The sequence below is a fragment of the Vulpes lagopus genome, chromosome 3, assembly GCF_018345385.1.
Source record: "Vulpes lagopus strain Blue_001 chromosome 3, ASM1834538v1, whole genome shotgun sequence".
NCBI lineage: Eukaryota > Metazoa > Chordata > Mammalia > Carnivora > Canidae > Vulpes > Vulpes lagopus.
Genome location: NC_054826.1, coordinates 63,148,716 through 63,176,236, shown reverse-complemented (window position 1 = coordinate 63,176,236; position 27,521 = coordinate 63,148,716). Strand labels below are relative to the sequence as shown.

The 27,521-nt window shown below is 36.8% G+C and overlaps 1 protein-coding gene across 5 annotated transcripts in view; it reads left to right on the top strand.

Moving 5' to 3' along the window:
* Positions 1–27,521, top strand: part of KAT6B (lysine acetyltransferase 6B) — a 187,789-nt gene that overhangs the window by 125,573 nt on the left and 34,695 nt on the right. For 3 of the 5 annotated variants that reach the window (XM_041746839.1, XM_041746838.1, XM_041746841.1), the window contains 9 exons: positions 6,276–6,391; positions 6,630–6,711; positions 9,152–9,284; positions 12,054–12,985; positions 13,983–14,104; positions 15,653–15,768; positions 17,784–17,925; positions 21,097–21,258; positions 24,606–24,699. In XM_041746839.1, coding sequence (XP_041602773.1) covers positions 6,276–6,391; positions 6,630–6,711; positions 9,152–9,284; positions 12,054–12,985; positions 13,983–14,104; positions 15,653–15,768; positions 17,784–17,925; positions 21,097–21,258; positions 24,606–24,699 — 1,899 coding nt within the window. The remainder of the gene's footprint in view (positions 1–6,275; positions 6,392–6,629; positions 6,712–9,151; positions 9,285–12,053; positions 12,986–13,982; positions 14,105–15,652; positions 15,769–17,783; positions 17,926–21,096; positions 21,259–24,605; positions 24,700–27,521) is intronic. The other 2 variants (XM_041746840.1, XM_041746842.1) reach the window with 2 other exon arrangements.

Below are 27,521 nucleotides of genomic sequence, written 5' to 3'. Positions count from 1 at the left end.
CTAACCTCCTGCTAGATTTGCCCATATCTCTGAGCCACCTATTGTCACATGTTAGTTCTAATTCTGATTTAATGTGTCTCTTTCCTGCTAGAGACTATGTGATCTAAAATGTCTGTCCTTTTTCCTTATTGCATCTCAGATGGATAGATGGTTGGTCAGATAGCCAGTCCAAGGGACCCAGTGTTACAGTGTTCATTAGTTTTCCCTTGCTGCTGTAAATGATCACAAAGTTGTTGACAGAACTCACTTCCTCTGTTTGTAGGACCAAGCCCTCCATTATCTACCTTTTTCTTTCCTTCTTTTTTCTTTTTCTTTTTTTTCTTTCTTCTTTCTTTCTTTCTTTCTCTTTCTTTCTTCTTTTCTTTCTTTCTTTCTTTCTTTCTTTCTTTCTTTCTTTCTTTCTTTCTTTCTTTTCTTCTTTCTTCTTTCTTTTCTTTCTCTTTCTTTTTCTTTTTCTTTCTTCCTCCTTCCCTCTCTCCCTCCCTCCTACCCTCCCCTTCCTTCCCCTTCCTTTTTCTTTTCTTTAAACAAATACCTGTATATATTTCAGAAGTCATCTTATAAAGATAGCAAAGGGGGCAGCCCAGGTGGCTCAGTGGTTTAGCGCCGCCTTCAGCCCAGGGTGTGATCCTGGAGACCTGGGATCAAGTCCCACACTGGGCTCTCTGCATGGGGCCTACTTCTCCCTCTGCCTGCTTCTCTGTCTCTGTCTCTGTCTCTGTCTCTGTCTCTCATGAATAAAATCTTAAAAAAAAAAGATGGCAAAGTTATTTTCCAAGATAATATTTCCTGATATTCGAAAAAATATCACACAAGATAGAGAAAATAGAATCTAATCTAGTAGAAATAAATTAAAAAATGTCCAAAGAATTTGCCCCTCTTGCTCTTCAAGGATCCAGTCTGGATTTCTTCTCTGATTCCACTATGAATGTGCTTTCTCAACTCAGGATCAGTAACCGGAAGCTTTCTATATTATCTCTTCACCCCCTATACATTTGGGAATCTCTTTTACCATGAAGCTAATGTGAATATTATTTATATTATGTATTATTATATATTATATATATATATTTAATTCCATATGGTTAATGTACGGTGTTATATTAGTTTCAGGTATATGGTATAGTGATTCAACAACTCTAAATATTACTCAGTGCTCTATCAAGAGAAATGTACTCTTAATCCCCTTCACCTATTTCACCCATCCCCTACTCCCCTCCCCTCTGGTGACATATGTTTGTTCTCTATATAGTAAAGTCTGTTTTTTGGTTTGACTGTCTTTTTTTTCTTTGTTTATTTTGTTTCCTAAATTCCACGTATGAATGAAATCATATGGTATTTATTTGTCTTCCTCTGATAGACTTATTTTGCTTAGCATTATACTCTTAGATCCATCCATGTTGTTGCAAATGGCAAGATTTCATTCTTTTTTATTGATGAATACTACCCTGCTATACACACACACACATACACCACATCTTTATCTATTCATCTATCAGTGGGCACTTGGGCTGCTTCCATGATTTGGCTGTTATAAGTAATACTCCTATAAACATCAGGATGCATATATCCTTTTGAATTAGTGATTTTGATTCTTTGGGTTGATACCCAGTAGTGCAGTTACTGCATTATATGGTAATTCTATTTTTAATTTTTTGAGGAACCTCCATACTGTTTTCCACCAGTTTGCATTCCTGCCAACAGTATACGAGGGCTCCTTTTTCTCCACATCTTCACTAACCCTTGTTGTTTCTTATTTTAGCCATTCTGACAGGTATGAGGTGATATTGTATTGTATTTTAGTCTGTATTTCCCTGATAAGTGATGATGAGCATCTTTTCATGTATCTCCTGGCCATCTGTATGTCTTCTTTGGAGAAATGTCTGTTCATACCTTCTGCCCATTTTGTAATTGGATTATTTGGTTTTTCAGTGTTGAGTTTTATAAGTTCTTATATATCTTGGATACTAACGCTTTATCTGATATGTCATTTGCAAATATCTTCTCCCATTCGGTAGCCTGTTTTTAGTTCTGTGTATTGTTTCCTTTGCTATGCAGAAGCTTTTTAATTTTCTTGTAGTCCCAATGGTTTAATTTTGCTTTCATTTCCCTTGCCTCAGGAGACATATCCGGAAAAAAAGTTGTTACAGCCATTGAAGAGAAGTTACTTCCTATGCTTTCTTATAGGATTTTTATGGTCGCAGGCCTCATATTTAGGTCCTTAATCCATTTTGAGTTTGTTTTGTCAGTGGTATAAGAAAGTGGACCAGCTTCAGTCTTTTGCGTGGAGCCATCCAATTTTCCCACCACCATTTGTTTAAGAGACTAGACTGTCTTTTTCCCATTGCATATACTTGCCTTGTTTGTCAGTGGTTAATTGGCCATATAATTGTGTGTTTGTTTCTGGGCTTCTTATTCTGTTCCATTGATCTATGTGTCTATTTTTGTGCCAGTTCCATAATGTTTTGATTACTGCAGCTTTGTATATAACTTGAAATCTGAATGTGATACCTCCAGGTTTGTTTTTCTTCTTCAAGATCGCTTTGGTCTTTCAGGATCTTTAGTGGTTCTATACAAAGTTTAGGATTGTTTGGTCTAGTTCTGGGAAAAATGCTACTGGTATTTTGATAGGAATTGCATTAAATTTGTAGATTGCTTTGGGTTGTATAGACATTTTGACAATATATATTCTTCCAATCCACGAACATTGGATGTCTTCCTATTTCTTTGCATCATCTTGAACTTCTCTCAATGTTTTATACTTTTCAGAATGTGGGTCTTTCACTTCTTTGGTTAAGTTTATTCCTAAGTATTTTTATTATTTTTGGTGCAATTGTAAATGGGATTTTCTTAATTTCTCTTTCTGCTGCTTCATTATTGGCCTATAGAAATGCAACAGAGTTCTGTAGATTGATTTTTATATCTATTGACTTTACTGAATTCATTTGTTAGTGCTAGTAGTTTTATGGTGGTGGTGTCTTTGGGTGTTCGATACAGTCTATCATGTCTTCTGCAAGTAGTGAAAGTTTTAGTTTTTCCTTACCAGTGTAGCTGCCTTTTATTATTTTCTTGTCTGATTGCCATGGCTAGGACTTCCAGTATTCTTTTGAATAAAAGTGGTAAGAGCAGACATTCATGTCTTATTCCTGATTTTAGGGATAAAGCTCTCAGCTTTTGTTTTTGTTTAAGATTTTACTTATTTATTTTTTAAGCAAAATCTCTACCCAACATGGGGCTCATGACCCTGTGACCCAGAGTCACACACTTCATCAGTTGAGCCACCCAGGCATCCTGAAAGCTCTCAGTTTTTCACCATTGAGTATGATGTTGGCTGTGCCATGATCCCCATTTTCTTGCTGGATGTTAGGTGAATGGCATTCCTGGCTTCCAAAGGCCACCCATATTTTTTGGCTTCTGGTCTCCCCTTTCTTCTGTCTTCAAAGCTATCAAAGCTGGGTGGAATCTTTCATGTCCTTCCTTTTTCATCTCATTTTACTAACCCATCTGGAAAAGATTGTCTGCTTTTAAGTACTCACGATTAGATTGGGCCTACCCAGATAACCGAGGATAATTTCCTCCTCTTAAGCCTTGTGCTCTTAGACAGACCTGCCAAGTCCCCTTTACCATGTCAGGTAATAAGGTACAGGATACAAAGGATTGTGGCATAGACATTGTTCTATCTACTATAGAACCCATGTTTTTTTTCTCCCACAGTACTTCCTCCAAAAATTATTTCTACTGGTTTGTGGTTTCATTGGTACTTGTTAAATTTTAAACAATATTCCTTTGGTTTTGTTGGATAAAACTACTGAAAGTGACTAGTGCTTCATATGTGTTTGTAATAAGAATGAATGAGTGAATAAATACATATTATGCTCTCACATCTGATAAACTACACATAACAAAAGTAAAACAAATTCTAAAAAGACAAACCATTATGAATTGTGTCAGCAGAGAGATCCTACATTTTAGAGGGAATTGTTGAGTTTATGGAATGGTTAAATGAGAGATAAGGAATTTTATTATTAGTACCATTTTTATCCTTTATCTAATTAGTAAAATTGTGTAGTGGTATATCAAGACTCAGTCTTTTGTGTCAAAGTGGTCATAAGAAAATAAAATGGAAATGGTTCTTCATCCCTCAGCTTCCTTTACAGAATTATAGAAATTTAGAGCTGGAAGGGATCTATGGCCAATTCTCTTGAGTTAAATAAAGGTAAGAGTGCTGCTTAACGGAAAGATAGACTGAAGATTTTAGAATTTGATAGGGTAGCTTAAATGGTTGTTTTGAGATATAATACTGCTTAAAGTGAGAAAAAGCAATAAGAGGAAGACTATTCCTTGCTCTTGATTGACAGTGGCTGAAATCCATTAATTTTCAAAATGTGTTATTATTAAAAAGTATTTTCATAGGATCTCTGTGAGAAATAGTAAACTATATAATAAGATGTGAATTACCTTAGTTACTAAATATTAAGCTACAAAGTACAAAAGCAGATTTAAATGTAGAGAAAAATGTAGTGCATGAAATTGAGGTCATATGTGCCAGTGATGTATGACTTACAGGAAGTAATAAAAAGGGGGAAAAAAGAGAAGTAAATGGTATACTTTTAAGCTGATGGGACCTATTTTAAGGGTGGAATTTAAATTGCTGTTCTTTAAAACTTGAGTTCTTACCCCCATAACTATATAAAGGGGGGGGGGGTGGAAATCCGTGATCAAAGTAGATCTCTCTGCTCCCCCTTCAGAGTATACTTCTTAAAGTAGACAAGCAAGCTGTCTTTGTTTGCTGTTCTTGAGCAGAAAGAGGTGATTGATACCATTTTTATATATTTCAACTTCCTCCCTCTGTACTTCTCATTTGAATGAGAGGAGCCCTTATAAAAGAATGGTGTCATAGGTTAAATGGATCTGCCTGGGTGTCTCTACAGCCCGAGGTTGTAATCCTATGACAACATTTTATTTGCTCAACATCTTAAATACAGATGTTTGGATTTTTTTTTTTTAACTCAGGAATAGTATGCTTTATTAACGGTATTGATGATTGATTTTGAATGTTTTTACTTCAAAAAGCCAAATCTCCTAGTGGGTGGAATTTTATGAAGCACCTGTTAAGCTTTAGGGAGGAGGACCTTTTTGGCAGCAATCCAAAATACATATTTAAACAATGAGCCTGCCAAAGTCAGGAAATTATAAAACAGTTTTGAAATTGCAGAATCTGCTTTTTTTATTACCCTCAGGTTTCTTTTGCAGCTTGGTTATAAGTTCTTTCACATGGGATTTACTAATGTTCTTACTATTTTAAGACCAGATTTAGAAAAATAAAATGAAGTTTAGAAACCTCAGGTCTGTGTGATAAAAGACCATCCCATTTTAAACTGAACTGTCTTCCAAAGAGTCTAGGCTCATATTCCCTAAACCTTTAGGAGGAATCTCTGACTCAGTATGGCCCAGGTAGCTTTGTTGAATGGTGGTGTCCCCCACCCCGCCCCCCTGGTTCCCAGTTTTCTTCCTTGATGTGAGTGAAGCTAGATGAAAAATGTGCTCAAAACAGTGTGAAAAAGTTGAATACTCAGAAAAATGGGGGAAACCTGCCAAGGGTATGCTTCTTGGATCATTATGGCAACTTCTTAACTCCCAAATCCAAATTTCTGCTCCTACTTTTAGAATTTAAATTCAGGGACTCAGGGGCAAAATGGCAATGGTATCTTCTCTGTATATCTCAGCAATGGCATATTCTCTGTGTAATATTGGGTTTGTTTTTTTTTTTTTTTTTTTTGCATTTGTAATTGTATTGTTAAGCAGCCTTTTTTTTTGGGGGGGGGGGGAGCTGTCGTTTTAGGTTTTATGATTTCATTACATAGAGCAGGATTTATTTGGACTTTAATACTCTTCTCACAGTCCAGTAAACCAGCAAATTTTGGGTAAATGGTGGTTGATGAGGAGGCCAGGCCAGCGGCTGAACCGAAGGCACAGGGATGAGAACATGCTTGAAACATACCTTATCTTCAAGTTCTCCAAGCCTTGTGGTGGGAACTGGTATAAATTTCCCAAATTTCTCTTAGGGAAACATCTGCATAGTTACTCAGTTACATGTGGGGGTGGGGTGGGGGAGGTAGAAAGGGAAGTATAATTTGAATTTTTTTATCTTTTTGCATTTTCAAGTTCTTGAGGTCTTTAATGGACATTGTCGCTATCTATCAAACATGAGGGAATGAGAGTTTCAAAACCCTAAACACCATTCCCATAAAGCAATTTGCTTTTTATTCTTATAGGACACCCATCCTGTCTGAAATTTTGTCCTGAATTAACAACAAATGTAAAGGCCTTAAGGTGGCAGTGCATCGAATGCAAGACCTGCAGTGCATGTAGAATCCAAGGCAAAAATGCAGTAAGTATGGCTCTCCGTAATCCATCAGGTAAATTGCTGGTTTTCAGTGTTAAGGTTTTTCATTTTTGTAGACTGGTGCTCTTTTCCTTTTAAAGATTTAAATACATCTGATGTCAAATTTCAACATAGATCGTTCTGCCCCTTCATTATATTTTATTATTGTTAATCAGATAATAGAACTTGTGGCCTTTTACAGCTCGTTTCAGGTTCAGTTACTCTCTAATATGTTATCTTACAGGATAATATGCTTTTTTGTGACTCCTGTGACAGAGGATTCCATATGGAGTGCTGTGACCCCCCACTTTCCAGAATGCCAAAAGGTGAACTTTTAAACCATAATAAAAATGTGTTTTATTACATACTCATTAGCCTTGTCCTGCTCAGAGGTATACAGGTTCCGTAAGCATTTATTCATCCCTCCCACCTTCCTTATACTTGTGGGTTTGGCACAGGTTGTAAACAGAGGAGTGTAAAGGCATTTAGTTTGCAGGTAGTGTATATAATAAAGACTCGGATAATTCCGGCACGGGGAGGGGGTGGGGGGAAGAGTGTTCCTGTCCCAAATTGTCCCTTATTGGAATAAATTTAGATTAGGTAGGTCTGAAGTTTAGAACATTCTCCATATTATTCAGTACTGTGTTCAGAAGTGAGAACTTACCTAGTTTTGTATGATAGTTGTAATGATGTCTCCAAAGTCCTACTACAGGAGCCATCTAACTTTTCTTAGCCATTAGTTGATAATTTGAACTTGAGCATCTGAAGTATTTTACATGAATATATTCATATGGCATATGGATTTTTGTCTCTATTGTGTAAGTAAGGCTAGCTCGGCCTCTTTTTCTTCACTTTATAATCCATTCAACATTAAAAATAACTGCCTCTCTATAAAATTTAGTTATTTTTCATTGTGAAACTTTTAGTAAATATAGATTGACAAAAAGGAATAAGAATGATCAATTAGAAATTCCTTCCCAGCTCTCTATACACCTTTTTTAAAAAAGGACTTGGAACATTCTATACATGTTTTTGTAATCTTATGAGATTTTCCATCTTTATGAGATTCTAACAACCCCACATCATTAAATCTTCTCCTGAACACAGTTTTTAACGAGTGCAAAGAACTCCAGAGTATAGAGCAGGGGTTACAAACCTGATGACTATGTACCTCAGTTAGGCATTGTTGGTACTACGTATATTTTTAAGACTTCTAAATGTATGACAGGCAAGCTGGTACAACATTTTTATAATTTTTAATTTGCATCCTTTAGGTGGAGGATCCATGTTCAGACTTGCCCCAATCTCACTCCTCCCTCTTGTCTTGAATTCCAGTTTGCTTCAGTCATATGTATTATTGCTGGGTGGCTTCTGAATATATTTGATTTTGCAACCCCGTGTATAAACAGACCCTAACTTACCTAACCAAGTCCCTATGGTGGACATTACAAATGTTTTCAATTTTTTCCATCCACAATTATTTCCTTAAGGTAAATGCCTAGGGGAGGAATTGCTGGATCAAAGGCTATGTACATGAAAGGTTGTATCAGTTTTCAGACCGACCACCAGTGTGTGAGAATACCTGTTTCCCTGTATTATGACCAACACTCACCATTACTATATTTCATTGAGTCTAAGACACATTAAAAAAAAAATCAGATACTGTTTATAGTCAATAGTGTCAGAATTGATGAAATACAGTGCTTTTATTTAAATGTTTACCAATTTGATAATAGAGAAAAAAGATGTCTGATCATTTTTTTCTTTAAGCGGTGAGATTGAACGTATTTTGTGTTTGATTATTGGCTGTTCGTATATCATCTTTGTAAAATGCTTGGTTTTACCCATTAATCATTTTTCTCTTGATGTTTTCACCTTTTTCTTACTGATTTGTAGAAGCTTTTTATATTTTTATGCAGTCCAATCCATGAATCTTTGTCTTTATGGCTTCAGTCTTAAATGTCAGTCATGCTAAAATTAAATAAATATCCACATATTTTTCCTGGTACTTGTAACATTTAATTTTGTCATAATATTCATCTGCCCAGAATTTATTTTTATAAAGGATAGGAAGTAATTCTTTTCCTTCCATATAGATGGCTGTTTGTTCTATCACCACTTCACTGAGTCATTTCATCCTTTCCCCACTGACTTGAAATACGACCTTTTGATATGCTAAACTTTTCTATAGGCTTCAGTTTTTTGATCTAAAAATTCTTGTCCAGTGACTTATTTCCCTATGCCAGATGTATAGTTTTAATTATTGCAGCTCCAGAGTACTTAAAAATTCTGTTTTAAATCATAAATTATATTTTATACTGATTTTTTTTGTTGTTGTTTTTTGTTTTTTAGTGTGGAAGATTTCCAGAAAGAAATAAAACAAAAAAAAAATTTTACCAGAAATTCCAAAAACCTATTGGCTTGAATATGTCTCCCTCTAATCGAAAGATATATAATATCTGACAGGATTGGGTTTTCCTGTGTGTTTATGTGGTGGAGGGAGGTTTGGTGACATGTTGGGAAAAGCTTCTAGGAAGGGTTCGGGATAGGGGCACCCTCTGCTCTCACCACCGTGACCCTGGAGGGGAAACTGATCTTTAATGAGGGCTTCCTGAGGAGGATGACACAAGGGAATGACTTACCTTCTGGAATGAAAGTTCTACATACAGGCATCCTTGGGCAGCTTGTTTCAGCTGCAGTTTATATATAATATCTTCTCCTAAAATGAAACATTAAAATATTTTTCTCATATATATATTAATTCAGGGATGTGGATTTGCCAAGTCTGCAGACCAAAGAAAAAGGGAAGAAAACTACTTCATGAGAAAGCTGCACAAATAAAACGACGATATGCAAAACCCATTGGACGACCGAAAAATAAATTAAAGCAACGATTGTTGTAGGTTGAGATCTTATCAAAAGAAATCTTTTATGTTGTGCTTTAAAATATAGGCAATTGTAACCCCCTTAGATTCCATTAACTTTTTAGCATCATTCTACAAACTCAGGGGATGAGGAATAGTTTTCCTTTTATATAAGCTGTGGAAATTTTTTGAAAATAACATTTTTAATTACAATTGGCATTTGGGGATCTTCTGTTGGCAGTATCTGTGATGCTAAGTGACACTTTTCAAGCAGCAGGATGGAAGCAGAATGTAAGAATTGGAAACAATCATTCTGCTTACTTTATTACTGGCTGAGCATTAGAAGAGCTTAATTATATAAATATTTTTATGGAGATTTTAAAACAAGAGAGGGATTTGTTCACATCTATAAGTGAATCTCCTGTCACTCTGGATAGCATTTTAGAAAAAAATATTTCTCTTTTCTGGTGCTAATTTAGTGTTACAGCATCTAAGATCCCTTTTATGAAATAGGAGCTTCTGAGAAACATGCAAATGACTGTCCCATGTTTGCACACAAAGAGTTAGAACCATTCGGTATATGCACATGTGTGCAGACATACATACGAAATGATATATTTGCAGTGGCCTGCACATCTGCTGTGATAACCTCATTTCTACCAACCTCAACCTGTTGCCATTAAAGCCCAGTAGAACATTTAGCAAGAATTAGAAGTAGAGAATGGATAAGGGGAGAAATGGATGTGTAGGGTTGATGATCTACATGAAATAAGGAGTTGAATACCTAAAGTAGTTCTATCAGTAAGACCATCTTAGTTCTATCAATAAAAGCATCATCTGTTTCTTGAAGCTTAGGGTCATTGTGCTGTAGAAATGAATAGATGCTCTGCACACACTATGAACAAACACCAGGTCTTCCTTACTTTGCTACACTTATCCCTAATTTTATCTGAAGCAATACACTACCTTACCTGCTCTCAGAAAAACCATCTTCTCCTGCACCTTTGTCTTCCAAAGGAGAAATAGAAAATGCATGTTCCTTCATAGTGTTGTTTTTTGTTTTTCTTTTTTTATGAAAGCCCTTTAACTGGTGGACATTTTTAAATGGAATCTTTGTTAATTTCTCGAGGCAAACATGAAACATTTATGAATAAAATATTTCATATTAGCATCATTTGAAGTAGAAATTATATGTTTTTGCATTCATCCTGTGTAAGCATTGTTCTCAAAATGGGACTGTATCCTCGGGGCCCAATTAAAAAAACCAAATTAGGATATAAACTTTCTAAACAAAGGACACAGCTGAAAATTGCATCTGGCACCAGTCCTAACTTTTTGTTTGTCCAAAATTGTCCTTTGAGCTTAGGAATTTTTAAGACAGTCTAGGGAGCTTTCCTTTTTACATGCTTTATAAGCATCTTATCCTTTCTGGGCAATCGATTCCAGATACAGTCCAAATGCAGCATTCTAATGTGAAACATTTTAGCTCGGATGATTGTTTATTGGTAACCCTCACTGTGACACCAGAAATCTCCAGTGTTCACCTGATTTGGCTGTATCCGTGGTGTCAGCCAAGGCTCCTGGCAGCAGAGCTGCCTCACATGAGCCCAGTAGCTCACCCAGCTGATCCACACCAGAATCCACTGCAGTTGACTACTGATGCTGTTAATGTACACGATGACCACTAAAATGCGCTCTTCTATTTGTAATTAAGATATTTTGATAATAAATCTCATATCATTTTCAGGCTTCCATTTCTTCATTACGAGCCTTCAGCTAAATTGATAATTTTTAAAGTGAATTCTTGGGCCCCAGCACTGCCATAATTCACATGCAAATGTTTCTATTGAATAAAATTCTGCTGCAAGATGGGTAGCTTTCCAAGCCCTAGCCTGAGGTGAAGGCAGGCAGCTGCTGTTCCTCTAAGCAGCTGTGGTAGCGGAGGCCTCTGGTCTCTATTGACCACACAGCTGGATGGGTAGAACCAGCCTCCAATGAGCTGAAATAGTGTATAAAGATTCTGATGCCAAGTATCTGATAATGACCATGGTAAATGTGCTGCTTCTTCACCAGACTTTCCATGTCATGTCTGACCTGCTGTAGCTTTTCTTTAATCATTTCTTCAGTTTTTGCTATTGTTGTCCTTTTTTCAGCAATATTTTATGCTGTAATTAATTGTCTCCTCTACTTAGAGAGTATTATTGGCTATCTTATCATCCTAAGCATTAAACTGCTGAGAGGAAGAGGATATCTTTAATGTTTTCTTTAAAAAAAAAAGTATTAATTTATAGACCTACCCAAATTCTATTTATATAAATTTTCCAGTTGAGCTAAAATTGCTTCACACCAGAGATTAGATAAGCTTATTCTTTCACTTCTAGGTAATGCTTATGACTTATGTCCTTTAATACTTTTTAAAAGACCTAAGAAATCATAATTACTTGTGATCACACAGGGGGTAACATTTTTATTTAAGTATAATGAAAGCATTGCGTTGTTCTTTAGTCTCTTCAAGAGTTTCTTCCTTCTCTTGCCCTTGGGTCCACGTGGCTTCTTCCAGGCCCTCTTGGATGGGCACTGGGAGAACCATGACATGCACATGTAGTGGCTGCTACCTGTTTCAGCAGAGAAACACGTAGACAGAGGCGGGGACACACACACACACACACGCACACTTCTTAGGGTTGCAGTTCAGCTTCTTAAGTTTAAGCACATTGAATGCATCTAGTTGCTATAAATTTGTTTTAGCTACCTTTATAATTCTATTATTAAATGCTGATACTATTCTCTAAATTTTTGCCTAGGTCTGTAACCAGTGATGAAGGATCCATGAATGCATTCACAGGAAGGGGGTCACCTGGTAGGGGTCAAAAGACTAAAGTCTGTACCACACCTTCATCTGGTCATGCTGCATCTGGGAAGGACTCAAGCAGCAGATTGGCTGTTACAGACCCCACTCGGCCTGGTGCCACCACCAAAATCACCACCACCTCCACCTACATTTCTGCCTCTACACTTAAAGTTAACAAGAAAACCAAAGGGCTCATTGATGGCCTTACTAAGTTTTTTACACCATCACCTGATGGTCGCAGATCACGAGGTGAAATAATAGACTTTTCAAAGCACTATCGTCCAAGGAAAAAGGTCTCTCAGAAACAGTCATGCACTTCTCATGTGTTGGCTACAGGTACCACACAAAAGCTAAAACCTCCACCTTCTTCACTTCCACCCCCAACCCCCATCTCTGGTCAGAGCCCCAGTTCACAAAAGTCCAGCACTTCCACTTCTTCTACCTCTCCCCAGAGTTCTTCTAGCCAGTCCAGTGTGCCCTCTTTTAGCAGTCTTACTAAGAACAGCCAGCTGAAGGCACTCTTTGATGGACTTTCTCATATCTATACCACTCAGGGACAGTCTCGGAAAAAGGGACACCCAAGTTATGCACCACCCAAACGTATGCGTCGTAAAACTGAATTATCTTCCACGGCAAAATCTAGAGCCCATTTCTTTGGAAAAAGAGATATTAGAAGTAGGTTTATTGCTCACTCCTCCTCCTCTAGCTGGGGGATGGCTAGAGGACGTATTTTTAAAGCAATTGCTCACTTCAAGCGAACAACTTTCCTTAAAAAGCACAGGATGCTAGGCAGATTAAAATATAAAGTGACCCCTCAGATGGGGACCCCCTCACCAGGGAAGGGGAGCTTGACAGACGGAAGGATTAAACCTGATCAGGATGATGGTAAGCAAAAGGTCAAAGCTCCAACCAAACCTGCGTCCCGTCCCTTTCTCCCCAACCCCGAAAAAAATCAATCAGTCAATTCCTATTTGTCACATAGGTCTTAGCTATTTCTCTTGTTCTCACTTCACTTTCATACAGAAGCAGTGAAACTTTGACCTTTTCCTGATGCTGACTAAACCTCCAAAATGTTTTTTCCAACTAATACTCTCCCCCCTTTTATTATTTATTTCCATCCGTAGTGACACTAGGACCCCCCAGATGCCTTCATAGTGTCGCTGATGGCTTTGTGGTCCCGCATGAGTAGCCACTGTCACGCTTCTGCCATGTACTTTGCCATGCCGCCTCTTCAGCCACAGCGCTGCTTGCTTGTGTGCTGTCAGTGATTCCAACAGGGGGGATCCAGCTCCTCATCTCAGCCCTCTCTGCTCCATCGCTTTCTCATGACCAAGTTCATTCTGCTTCCTTCTCAACAGAGCGCGATCTGTGATTCTGTGAAGTGTGCTTTTGGGTGTGATTGTGTCTGTGTGTGTATTCACCGTAGGGAGAAAACTGATTTCATGATTTCATTGAACAAATTGGCCCGTTACATTTGCTACCCTTTATAAAACAAAAAAATAGAAAAAAAAAATGTCATTTCGACAAAGTGGTAGATTTTTTTTTAATCTTGAAAGGGATAATGGGAATTCTATAGCTAGACATTGATATAACTTCTAATATCGGTTGAAAAATATGATTTTGCTTTGTATGGCTCTTACTTTCCCTCATTTATTTATTGAAACTATAAAAAGATGACAGTGGTAACTCAAATAAAAATTTGGGTGCAGCAGGGAAAGGGTACTGCTGGATCTTTGAGCAGTGCTTAGACATAAAAGCTTATAAAGCTTTAAAAAAAATCCCTATTTGCCCACTATGCTAATTTGGTACCATTTTGGTAATATATGGTGGTTACTCAAGATTCAAGTCAGTGAATGCACTTTCTGCTGGTTTTAAATGACAGATACTGAAATCAAAATAAGCATCAAACAAGAAAGTACAGATATAAATGTGATTGGAAACAAGGATACCGTTACGGAAGAGGATTTGGATGTTTTTAAGCAGGCCCAGGAACTTTCTTGGGAGGTAAGGCCAGGATACCACATATTATAATAATAAGGATAATATGTCATTTTTATATATGTGACTATTGATGAATTTACTGCTTTGATTTTATACAGAACCCCTCCTCAAAATCTTTTGCGGTCCTTTAACTATTACCATGATTGTTTTTGTTGACTGTAGATTCAAAAACAGTGACTTTATAAAGTTGTCTCCATGCTCAGAAGTTGGTCAGAGCTCAGCTGGTCTCACAAAATACAACTAGCAGTAGTAGAGGCAGCTTTGGAAAAATCCTTCTCCGTGTGAAGAAACAGATTTCTGATGACTTATGCTGAAATTTAGAAAATAGCAGTTTTAAATGGTTAAAAAGAACATCGCTTTTAAATTTACCAATGGTTCTTCCAACACAGATGGCCAGCCATATGAAAAATGTCTCGTAATTTTAACACTTTGGCATTGATTAAGACAATATTGTGTTGGATGATCAGTTATAATCACTTTTATTTTCATTGTCCAGTAATTTGTTTAAATGCTTCCACTTAAAATAGTACTCTAGTTACTTTATTGTCACCAAAACAGGGAACAGGTAAGGCTTTTGGACTTTCTGAGAACAGATTTATTATGGAGCGTGGATTTGCTATGTCAGTAGACCACATTCTGTTTCTATGGCAAACTATTCACAGTCCTCTCAACGTCACTTTCTTTTTAGTGCGAGGAGGGGGCTATCTGTAGGCTCTAAGGCTTTATTTTTAGTAGCAGCCACTTGGGCTAAATATTTGTGACAGTTTCTAATTTAAGGGGCTATTGGCTATTTCCATTCCTCATTCTGTCCCATCAGTATACTTTGTAGTGTTTTCATTTGGCAAAAATAAATGTCAAAAATTCCCCTAGTTTTTAAAATTGGAAGTCCTTAAATATTTTCAAATTTTTAGCCTACCTCTGGCATTCATAGGTAGACTTTGATGAACAACATGGCATTATCTGAAAGGCACTGTTAAATGTGAAGCCCCTTCTTTCTAGTGCAGTAACACTGGCATTTCACTCAAGAACATTTCTTGTCTGTAGCAGTCACTCTGCTACATGCGGGCAATAACACAGTGAATCGGGCAGGCATCATTCTTAACCTCGTGGAGCTTACTGCTTGGGAGACAAGATGGATAGTAAACTGCAGACTTCCCCAGTTGATGATATAAGAACAGTTGGGATCACTGTTACTTCACAAGAGTGTCTAACAGCCGGGTCATCTTCTAATTTACTCAGTTTTACTGCATTGCACCAGGCCATTAAATTCAGGTCAATAGACATTTGCATGTATTTACCTTGTACTCATTTCCTGTCTTGGTAATACTGTTTCATAGGGTATTTGTTTATATATGAATCTTCTGCAAAGTTGATTGTTATTTTACAAGGCCCTCTAATGTGTTTTCAACAACATGAAAATTCCCCCATGAAGATGAATGTTCTGTCCTTGATAGGTTTTCATGTCCACTGGTGAAAGAATCAAAATATAAGTGAAGAAATCTTCTTCTAATACATATATTTTATTTCCTTCCTTTTCTTTTTCTCTGACAGAAAATAGAGTGTGAAAGTGGAGTGGAAGACTGTGGCCGGTACCCTTCTGTAATAGAATTCGGGAAATACGAAATCCAAACCTGGTATTCCTCGCCTTACCCACAGGAATATGCAAGGTAATGGAACAGCCCAGAAGGTATATAACTTGAATGTCATATATGTGAGGAAGGGGAATTCTCAGTTCTGAAGCAGGAATTAGATGGTTTTCAGGACATAAATTTTGATAGTCGAGTATAAGCGCTTCCAAAACTCTTACTTTTGCCAGCATCTTTTTATAGTAGTGTTCACTAGTCTATGTAAACTCCTTCCACTCCTTGTTGCACAGGCGTTGTAAATTTTGTCTTTGAGCTTCTAAGTCCAGGCTTTCTCTCTGGTTAATTGGACAAATATCGTTTGTGTATGAAACCAAATAAGGAGAAAAAACACTGGCCATTGTAAAATATTTGGTGGTTTCTTCTCATTTCCCTGTTTATTTTCCTAATTAGGCCTGTTCGTTTTATCTCTGATTTCTGACATTTTGTTTTCAAGTTTTTTATAGAAATGTAGCAGAAGATGGAAAAATGAAAGGAAGTAGGTGGGAGTGGGTAGCCTTAAGAGACCCTTCCCCAAATCTTTACTTTTAGAGCCATTTGTGATACCTTGTTAAAAATGAAGAGAAAATAATGATCCTGGAGTTTTCTTTTGTCTTGAACTAAGATTAGCTGTGAAATTGTCTTGAACTAATATATCTAAAAATGGGTAACTTGTGAGCAGATTTCTTCCTTCAGATGCATCAAGATATACTTTATTAGTATTTTCTCAATTGTTTTAGCCTACAAAGTTTTGACCATCACAAACTTTTCTTCTGGAATAGATAATTGTCCTTTCCTCCACCATGAAGGTGTCTGGCCCATCATCTCCTGGAGGAAACAGGGAGAGTGTTTTAGAAGTTAAGTGGCAGAATAAGATTAGTCAGGAGCCTTGGTTTCTCTTTCTAGCTTGTATCACTTGTCTGTGTCTTCTTCTTCTTTTTTCTTTAAGATTTTATTTATTTATTAATTAGAGACACAGAGAGACAGAGACAGAGACACAGGTACAGGGAGGAACAGGCTCCATGCAGGGAGCCCAATGTAGAACTCGATCCTGGATCCCAGGATGATGCCCTGGGCGGAAGGGAGGTGCCAAACCGCTGAGCCACCCAGGCATCTCCTTGGCTGTGTGTTCTTGAACAATTTTTTGAAAACACTTCTGAGCTTCAGTTGGTTTGGGTAATCATAAGTCAGGTATTCTGAGAGCTTTGAGTAAAATTTGTATATAACTCCAAGGTTCGAAATTACGATTATCTGAGTCTGTAGCTAACTCTCCCCAAAACCATCCTACCAATTTATATACCCCCAAAGACTTCAAAAAGTGCTTCTAAACATTTTCTTATAATTCTAGCAATGTGTTAAAGTGTGATAGGGCACACATTAAAAATGTTATAATTTTAAAGGTTCTCAGAAAAAGTCATCACGGGGGAGAAATCTGTATAATGTTATTCAGAGTCAGTAGAATTGGTAGAAACAAGATCTTTTGATTTTTCTACATTTATTGCTTCAGATGATAGATCAGAGAGAAATGATGATAGATATAATTATGATAAAACTTTAAAGTTACCTCATCCATCAATAGATGTGTTAAGTAACTTCTAGGACTTCTCTGCCTTATATGTACACAGATCACTTTTGAAAATAATGAACTCACTTCCATCTGAGAAAAAGATGATTACAGTTACATCATTGACCATATATACTACTGACACTATGACATTAAATTTGAAATTTGAAAAATATTCCTGTTTACCTGACAGCAGGCCATCCTTATTGTTGATTTTTCAAGTAATGGTTCCAGGTCTGAAAATCTTTTTGTCTGTACAACATTTCTGAGGAAACAAATGATTTGTTAACCAAAAAATGGCAGCAAATATTATTATATTGAAAAATAACGTAAGGTTTGTATGTTCTCTTTACTGCTGACTTTCTGTTTTTCTTTTTTTGAAAATACTATTCTACAGGCTTATTATGACTTGGAGAGAATTGAACAATATTTAATAATTTTTTCCTTGAACACTATAACCAATCTGATAAATTCTTTGATTTTAAAATTTTAACAGATTACCAAAGCTTTACCTGTGTGAATTCTGTCTTAAATATATGAAAAGTAAAAATATTTTATTAAGACACTCAAAGAAATGTGGATGGTTTCATCCTCCAGCAAATGAAATTTACCGAAGGAGAGACCTTTCAGTATTTGAGGTAAGCATGTGTAAATAAAAAAACTCCACTTTTGAGACCTAGTACTTCCAATTGTTGATTATGTACTAATTTGTTTCTAGAAGGTGCACAGTATATTTGATTTTGGCATTCAAATTTAGACTGCTCTTTAAACTATCTCCATGTTTTGGAATGTTTAACCATACTGAGCAACCATTTAGATTGATGATGAATTCCTACTTCATCACATTAACTTTTTTTGTCTTTCCCCAAATCCCTGTCTGCACCAGATATATTCACCAGTGAATTTATGATCTTCTCAGCTCTTTGTAAATTCTACTTTCTTTGGCAGGAGAAATTAGCTTTGTTCAACAGCTCCAGCCAATGTCTGGCAGGTGCTCACTCTTCCAGGGAATTGAGCAGCTGTACATATCTTCTCAATACACAGCCACCTGTGTTTCCATCCATTTCTTGGCAGGGTGGATAATCCTTTTGGTGAGACCCCAGCAGATGTTGGGACTGCCCCCCTCATCTGGGTACATGGCCACCCCTGGAGAACTCTGCCATTCTCAGGAACCCCTTTTGGCCACGTGTTTGTCATTGTGGTGTCTTAAAGACAGTTTGTGTATTCAGAACTGATTTAGTAGCAAAAGGTCTTTGCCTGGGTATAATTTCATTGTTTAATCATGTTCTATTGTCAGTTTCAAGGGTCCAGTTTAGTTGTGTCACTTGTACCTTGAGGGGGCTGTTCCTTTTGTGTTATTGCCTCTTCTCAGGGATTCTTAATTCTCACCTTTATTCTTGTTACTCCATTTGAGCACTCCTGTTAACCCTGCCTAGTTCCCTTCTCCTTACCCATCGTGGTGCATCGTTTTCATGCACGGGTGCTCAGAACAAGCATTCCTTGCACAGCAGACATGATGTCTTTGTTTCTTTGCGATACAGTTTTACTTTCAGTGTCTCTATTTTTTGAGTTGTTCGAACTGAAATGTAGTGTTCTGCCCCACATCTTACTTTAGTTCTGGTGTGTAATGTCTTGCATTATATTTGATAGAGGGGAGGGTCATACATAGGTACCTCTCACAGAGAAGCCAGGGCCCGCTACTTTTTCCAAAGGCCAATTAGAAAACCTAGTCATTCCAGCTGCATCTTAGGATTTTTTTTTTAAAAGACCCTCTTCCTGGTTTTATTAGGATCTTTTGATAAGCTTGAAGGAAGAAGGGTATTGTTGCTGGGAAGATTTAATGATATATTAGTTGTTTCTAAAGGATAGGAAGAGTTTCTCAACCTGGACACTATTCACTTCTCACACTAGAAAATTCTTTGTAGTAGGGGCATCCTGTGCATTGGAGAGTGTTCGGTAGCATTCCTGGCCCCTACCCATTAAATGCTCAGAGTATCACATTTCTTCCAGTTGTAACAAGCAAGATTTTCTCCAGACATAGTGTTGCTTAGGAGGCACAGTTGACTCCCATTGAAGATCCCTGGGCTAGAAGGAAAGCTGAATGCAGGTTGTTTAGCTAGTCCTGGGATGCTACTCAGTCAGCCCCAACTAGGTGAGACAGCAGAGCTATTCTCATTCAAGGTTTAACTAATATCACAAGTTCAACTTTCTTATTGGCTCCTTCCTTCACACCTTGGATCCTTTCTTATAACCAAAATGAAATGAAAATCACTGTTTCGTTGTTTCCTGAAGGACAAAACATATTGTTGCCTTTAAGTAACAGTTATGTAAATCAGCATGAATCTGCTTGTGGGGTTTAAGGTCTCAAAAATCCTGGGAGAGACTTAAGAGTCAGTTTTGGTAGTCTGATAGCAGTGGTCCACTATTTCAGGGCAGGTGCTTTTGAAGCATAACGGAGATCAGGGCAGGAAAAATGAAAAAAAAAAAAATAATAGAATTTGTACATAAAAATATTTGAAGGAACTGGATTATCTGTGCCCAGGTCCCTATTCTAGAATCTGAGTTAATATTTAGAGAACAGCATATAGGAAACTTTTTTCTTAGCAGTTTCTTGGGTAACCTCTACAATTAATGAAGAGTAATCATAAATTAATACTTTCCTGTCTTTATCTCTGTTGAAAGCATGCGTATTAGACCTTACACAGTTGTTAAGAATTTGCTTCAGCATTGTCCTCTCTCTGTTTTTCTGGCTCATGGACACAAACCTCTCTGTCTTTCCCTTTTTTGTAATGTACTGCCATTTCCGAAGGACCATACTCTCAAATACATAAAAACTTCCTTTAATTAAAGTGAGAATTGTATCCTCTGTGTCTGTTGCCCATATTTGATTATGTTGCTATGTGTGGGACCTAGGTTTCATCCAAGGGAAATAGTTATATGAAGTCTAAAAATAATTTGTGCAATATGAGAACCTGTATGGTCCACATGAGACTGGTGAACGGTCAAGTTCATTGTTACAGAGTTCTGGTTAGCAAATATCCATTTCCCCTAAGAATAGTGCTAGGGAAATTCTTGAATCTGCTGTGCTTTTGGTTTTCAACAAGTAACTACATTTGATCAAAGAAATTGGCATCTGTGCCTAGCCTCCTGTCTATAACCATCAGTATCACAGCTTGATTCTTTTATTTTGAAGAGAAGTAGACTGTAATCATGGTACTTATTGTAGGTTGAAATTCATCTCACTTTCTCTGTAAGTATTCCCAACATAGAAATTTTATCTCTTCCAATTATATTTAAAATGATGCTTGGGATAAAACCAAAATGGAATCCTCTTTTTGCTAATCTACACTTCTGAGGAATCAGAATAATATTGTTCACCTACTTTTATGTGAAGTCCTTTTGAAGACAACATAAAGTTTAACTTACTTGAGTGGTATTTTGATGTGTTTACATTTCTTTAATTCAGATTTACTTTGTTCAAACAGAGAGGACATGCCTGATTGTTTTTTACTTGTAGTAAATTGCAAATAAGAATGACTCTTTTGTTAGTGGTTTCAGCTTTCTTCAGGTAACTTAAAGAGATTTAATCTAACTTAAATTTACCCTAATTTAAGAGAAAAAGTGGAATTCTTATTTGCCAACTGACAGCTGTTTTCTGATTGACTTTATACTTGTTGAATGGAATATTTTAATCTCTCAGTTTGGGATTTGGAAATAAAATTATATACTTTCCAAAATACCGTATAAAAATAATTTTATATTGAGCAGTATTTTTATGTTAAATAATGTTGTCTGTTTCTCTTTGCTAGGTTGATGGGAATATGAGCAAAATTTATTGCCAAAACCTTTGCTTGTTAGCCAAGCTCTTCCTGGACCACAAAACGTTGTATTATGATGTCGAGCCATTCCTTTTTTATGTCCTTACAAAAAATGATGAAAAGGGCTGTCATCTGGTTGGATACTTCTCTAAGGTAAAACAAGAGCCAGTATGACCTTCATTTTCTTACTCAAAATGTTTTTGGTAGAGCCCAATTCTTCGAACAGGGCTTTTTTTTTTTTTTTTTATGACTATAATTTGAATGACTGTTACATGTTTCTGAAAAGCTCAGGTTCTTGTTCAGAGTTTATTTAAAAAACAAAACAAAAATAGTAAACATCGTGCCTAGAAAGTGTGTAAAGGACCTCAGCAGTATTTGCTGTCTTGACTGTCAGCAACCATGTAACATTATAATTGCTGTCTTGCAGACCACCTAGCATCTTTGATTTTTTAAATGTTAAGCTTATCCCCCCAACCCCCCAGTGGTGTCAACATGAAGGTTTTCAGTATAGCATAGCATTTAAGAGATGGTTCTCATTTCTCCTCACTGTATTCCCTCTGTGATCATCAGTATCTCAGTGAGTTGGAACGTTGGCATTTGGACAGTCAAGGTGATATAATGTCTGGGTTTACTCTTTTGTCTTTTACTCTTTATGCCATTGTTTTAAGATCTAAAGCAGCCTCACCTTTTAGAAAGCCTAAGTATCTCCAACGGTTGGCATAGGAAAGCCCTTGACATACTGAGTGGATAGAATTTCTTTTTTACTCAGAGGCTTCTGATAATAACTCGTGTAATAAGGAAAAACTGAGTTTGGAGATATTTACTGGGTAATAAGCTTAATTTTTCATAGTCACCTGGGAGATAGTTTAATGTGCAAGGATGGTAACTGTAAGACTTCCATGCACACAGTTAAATGGTCTCAATCCTATATTTTATTTATTTTATGATATGTTTTTGCATGTGAATTTTAATGAATCTACTCTTGCATAAGGTAAATGAAATGCCTTATGGAAGTGTTGTTTTCATGGAATATCAAAAGATAAGAGTATATAAGAAGGTTCTTTGCAGTTTTACTAAATTTTAGAATCCCCAGCGGTCATAAACAAAAATAGGAATAAATGACAGCATTCATGAGAAATAGCCTCAAAATTTTAATCCACAGATTTGGTAACAAAACAAAAGTTAATTTGCACATAACACATTAAATGTTAGAGAATTAGCATTTAATGATAGATGATAGAGATGATAGAGAATTAACACAAAACAAAACAGTAAATAAGAAATCTATTTATATAATGTATAAAACTTCTTACCTTTTGTATCGGTTTATAAAGTTTTTTTTTTTCCAATGAGTTAAAAATGAATAGTAGTCATGAGGCATCTGGCTGGCTCATTTGGTAGAACATGCAACTCTTGGTGTCAGGGTTGTAAGTTTGAGCCCCATGTTGAGTATAGAGATTAAAAAGAAAAGAATGGTGTTCACGATTGGTCCTTCTTGTTAGAAAATGGTGTTTCTTGGTTGGTTCAGTTGGTTTAAGCATTTGAGTCTTAATCCCAGGGTCATGAGTTCAAACCCCACATTTGGCTCCATGCTAGGTGTGGAGGATACTTTAAAAAAAAAGAAGAAGAAGAAAGAAAATGGTGTTTCTTTAAATGTGTCTGTGTTTAAATGTAGATGTTTAATGGTGCCTGCTGTCCTTATCTCAAATTGGCCTCTGGGTCTTCAGTTGATGGTGACTTAATGGTTTCAGTTTCTGCCTCTCTTCTCTTAGGGGACCCAGCATTTTACTTGGTACAAGCAAAACTTTTCTCTCGTTGCCACAGTTTCTTTTACAGCAGGGCAGCAACTACTGTCATTTCTTACTGTGCATGGGAAATTCATTCTTTGGCAGTGTGGTAAAACAAAAATTCATCTTTAAAAAAAAAACAATTTTAAAGTCTATCTAGACTAGATAGATGCAAATTAAACCATATTGTAATGTGTCAATTGGAGTGTGAAGGACTATGGCCCTTTGGGGTCATACTTAAACCAAATTCTAGAGATTATAGCTAGAGAATGGCCAAGATGACCTAGAAAACTTCAGCGTAAGTCCTTACATACATATGACTTTCCAAGCAGAAAGTAGAGGACTCTAAAAAGGAGGGAAAGAAGAGTTATTTTATCCATAGATTAGAATTTAGCTGTGGTAACACGTGTTAGAGGATAGGAGTAGGGTGGACTGGAGGGTTGGGTTGGCTTACAAACTCTAAAGGTAGGAGGAGTTTGGGACAAAGAAAAGAGTAGCAGAACGCATGAATCCTTTCAACCCAGAGTACATCTCTTTTTAGGTAGAGTGACTCATTTGTCTAATGTTGCAAAGAAGACTAATTATTTGAACACTTGCCTCTGATGTCCACATCCAGTGGACAATCCAGTTTCTTAGGGAAACTAACACACATTATTTCTTCCTTTTCATTTCTTAGAGGCTCCAAGGACAGCTACAAATGTGCAAATGTTGGGAGCACATCTTTTTCACAAAGAACTGTCTAATTCTGCCCTGTAGGGTTTTTTCCACAACAATTTCCTGTGATCTTTCAAATAGGTTCATTAAAGATCTGGGTGTTCTGAAGTAATTCTTTCATGTGGTTAGTACCATTTGTGGTCAGTCTTATTTGTGGTTTATATTTGGCCAGAGCATTCACAACCTCAGAAGCCTTTTCCAGATCGTCTCTGTGGAGGCTTTGGCTGCTTCTGTGTACTCTGAATAAAATATTGCTACTCTGATGCCACATCCCATGAAAATTGCAAATTTTTCCTTAACTATAAGAACTCATACTCTTCCCAGTCTTCCTCCTGGTTTCGTACTGTTGGTAATATTTTGGCCTCACATTTGTGCAGAGGCTTTGGGCTTTCCTGTTGCCCTTGTCTTTTTTTGTTGTGATTTGTTTTCCTGTTTGAGATGCCAATAATTTCTCTAGCTTTTTCTACTTTGACTTTTTATCCATAAGAGAAATGTATCTGTGCAGATCTACCTACACATATACAATTTTGGGTTCACTGGGGCATTTAGTCAAAGGCGGAAGACAGATTGCTGTTGAAGACTTGAAAGTTCTTTAGCAGGGGACCAAGCTAGGTCTTACCCTACCCTGCTGGTGACTCTGCAGATGTTTTTTTTCTCCCCCATATCCCAAGGTGTTTGAGCAAGGAGATCATTTCTTGCATACTGTCTGCATTCTGTTTCATTTGGCTCAGATTTACTTGGATTCTTTATTCATGTTCTCTGCGACCAACTTCCAAGTGTAAAGATATAATTGAGAGGTATGCCTGGAGTGGATGGTTGGTTCTTAGCTGATAGTTTGATTGATCATGATCAACACAGTAGGATTATTCTGCTTGATTCTGACCTAGCACATTGGCTCATCTTTGTGGACTCGTGTACAAGCACGGTGGCAGGTGTGGGGGAATTGCTCTGCACTTCAGCAGAGCTCTGACATACTTGATCTGTTTCTCCTTCCCTCAGGAAAAGCTTTGCCAGCAGAAGTATAATGTCTCCTGCATAATGATCATGCCCCAGCACCAAAGGCAAGGATTTGGACGGTTTCTCATTGATTTCAGTAAGTGAAGTGCTTTACTTACCTTCATGATCCAGAGAGCTGATGGCTGTTAAAGGAAAAAGAGTTAACACATAAAACTTTATTTAGCACACTTTGTTGTTTTTATCAATAGATAAGAGGTTTTCTCGTCATATTTACATAGGTTAGAAAATCTTCCTCAAGTGAAAAATTTATTGCTGCTCATTTATTGTGCTCTAGGAAATTGAGACTAGATTTCTCGGCAGTGTCACTAGCTCACAAAGCCATTACCCTGAATGAACCTGCAGAATTACATTCCATTCCATGGTGCTCATGCTCATTAGCACCAGAAGAGGCAATTATTTGTGATTAAAGCTAACGGAAGTATTATTTAAAAGGATTTTCAGCTTTCTAAAATTTTACTGTAATCTTATCAGTACAGAGCAAGAAAGGAATATTTCTACATAGGAAAACAATCCTTTAGGTGGCTTATCCTTTGAGTCTTTCTAGTAGAAATAACTATCTCATTTTGTTAATTTTCCTTTTTCTATTATGGAAATTATTACAATGTTTTACCTAGAGGTTGCCCAGGAAACATTTTTTATACACATTTGCATTTTCAGAATCTCTTCAATTAAAATTAGAATGGTATTTAAAAGTATGCACCTTATAGGATAATGTAAAAAATATTGATAGTTTTTTTCCCCCTTGTTTATATTATATGGTTATATTATATGGTGTCTGTAAATGGAGCACTGAGGTTACATTGAAGGAATTCATTTCAAAATACCCAGATAACATGAAGGCCAGGCATCCATGATAATAGTAATTTCTGACCATATAAAAGTCTGTCACCAAGAACTGTGTGCTTCTTCATTACCAGACTGTAGTTTGTCTGACTTTAAACTGAAAGAAGGAAAATCTAGGAAATTACATAATCTTTGTAAGGTACATCAAATGCAAAAACCACAATGTAAAACGTGCTCTAGGAAAAACATGAAGACATGTGTTGAGTCCAAATCTATTATTTCTAGATATTGACATATTATAGTTGGGGTATAAAATGACTGTATAGCAGTTTTAGATGGATTTGCACAATCTATTGACATAGAGGAGGTTGTTCTTTTTTTTTTTTTTTGAAGTATTTTTAGTGACTTTTTTATATTCAATTAACATTTCTAGTTATTAATTCATTGTCTTAGTCTTATTTTTCATTTTCTAATCCAGTTCTCCCATGGAGGGCCATCTTACCAGGAAGTCACTGTTTTTATTTTACAGAGTTCTAAATGTAATCGGTTCTATGGGAAAATCCCTTTTTTTGTGTGTGGCCACCATTTATGAGTTGTGCATAAACATTATGGTTTCTGATGTGCATAGCAACCATCCAAGCCCTAAACTTTTGGTACTTTTACCATTTGCATACCTACAGTATAAGTCAAACTCCTGAGCTCAGTATACAAGGTCTTCTCATACCTACTTCAGCTGATTTTTTAAGGCTTTTTCATCTGCCCATCTTTTTTTCCTCAGACGTGCTAAGCATGTTTCCATAATTCCCCTCTTTGTTTATGCAGTCCCTTTCCTGAAGTGACCACTTCCTCCTTCCCCAGCCTCAGTCTGTTCAGAATCCTGCCCGGTGTTCAGAGCCATCTCAGGAACCTCTCCTGTTTGTTTGATCCCACCTCCTGGAGATCCATCTCATTCCCTTCTTAGCTCCATTAGCCTGTAACATAGCACTCAGACGCAACTCCTGTTTTTGTGGTGATAACTGATGTTTCCTACTTCCAACTGTCTATAAACCCCTTGGATACCTTCTTTGTTTTCAGTAGAACAGTATAATCAATAATCTGCATTCGATGTATTTTTCTTGATTTGAATGGAATCTCCAAGGTGATACACGGTACTGCCCATAATAATTTTCTACCTAAGGTTAAAAATAAAAACGGACAAGTACTAGCAAATAAAAACACAAGTCTCTAAATACAGTAGCCTGTTGTTTGTACAGCATGATCTGGTACCAAGGCCTTTTCCTTAAGTAAACAACCCATGAACAAAGACGTTCCCTTTCAACCTTAATCTTTATGTTAAACATTTTAGTGAAAACTGTATTTGAGTCTGCTGTGTATCTTTAAAGAGGAACTGTGAAGCCCGTTGAAACCTTTTTGGATGGCCCCAAGCCATCCAGCCTAATGGATGGTCATCCATTAGGGTATGTCTGGCGAGTACAGTGCTGAGGGTATAACTTTTAGATTTCCTCTTTCCTGTACCCTTGACATTGCTCCTACATTGGGTGGGTGAAGGAGTGGGGTGAATGATTTGAATAAAGTTGAAAGGGGCTTGATCTTATTTCTTCAAAGAGAAGAAAACTGGGGAAAGAATTTTACAATACTCCATGAAAATGGGCACTGGTGTAAACCCAATAGAAATTCCACTTAAAATCAAAAATAAATAAATAAAAAATTCCTTAGCCACAAAGGTTTTAAAGAAGATAGAGTAGGCTGCTGAAAAAATTGATAGCATCTCCTTCTTTGGAGTTACTTAAAATAATAGTAGATAAATATCTTTCTAGAATGATTTAGATCCAATCTTGCAGAGTAAGGAGATAAATCCCATGACCTCTCATAATCCTTGTCAACCTCATAATTCAGAACTCAGGGCAAAACAGATAACCAAGGTTACTGGATTTCTAAAATGTGCTGTTTTTTTTTAAGGGACCTTATAATGGTTAGATTTATTTTATTTCTATTTTGTACATGAGCCTGAGGGTCTTTTGGTCTGTGGATGCATTTTCAGCAATTCAAATAAAGTTGTAAGGCAGGAAAATAATCTTGTCTATAGTAACTGCCAGTTTAGGAAACTGAGACAAT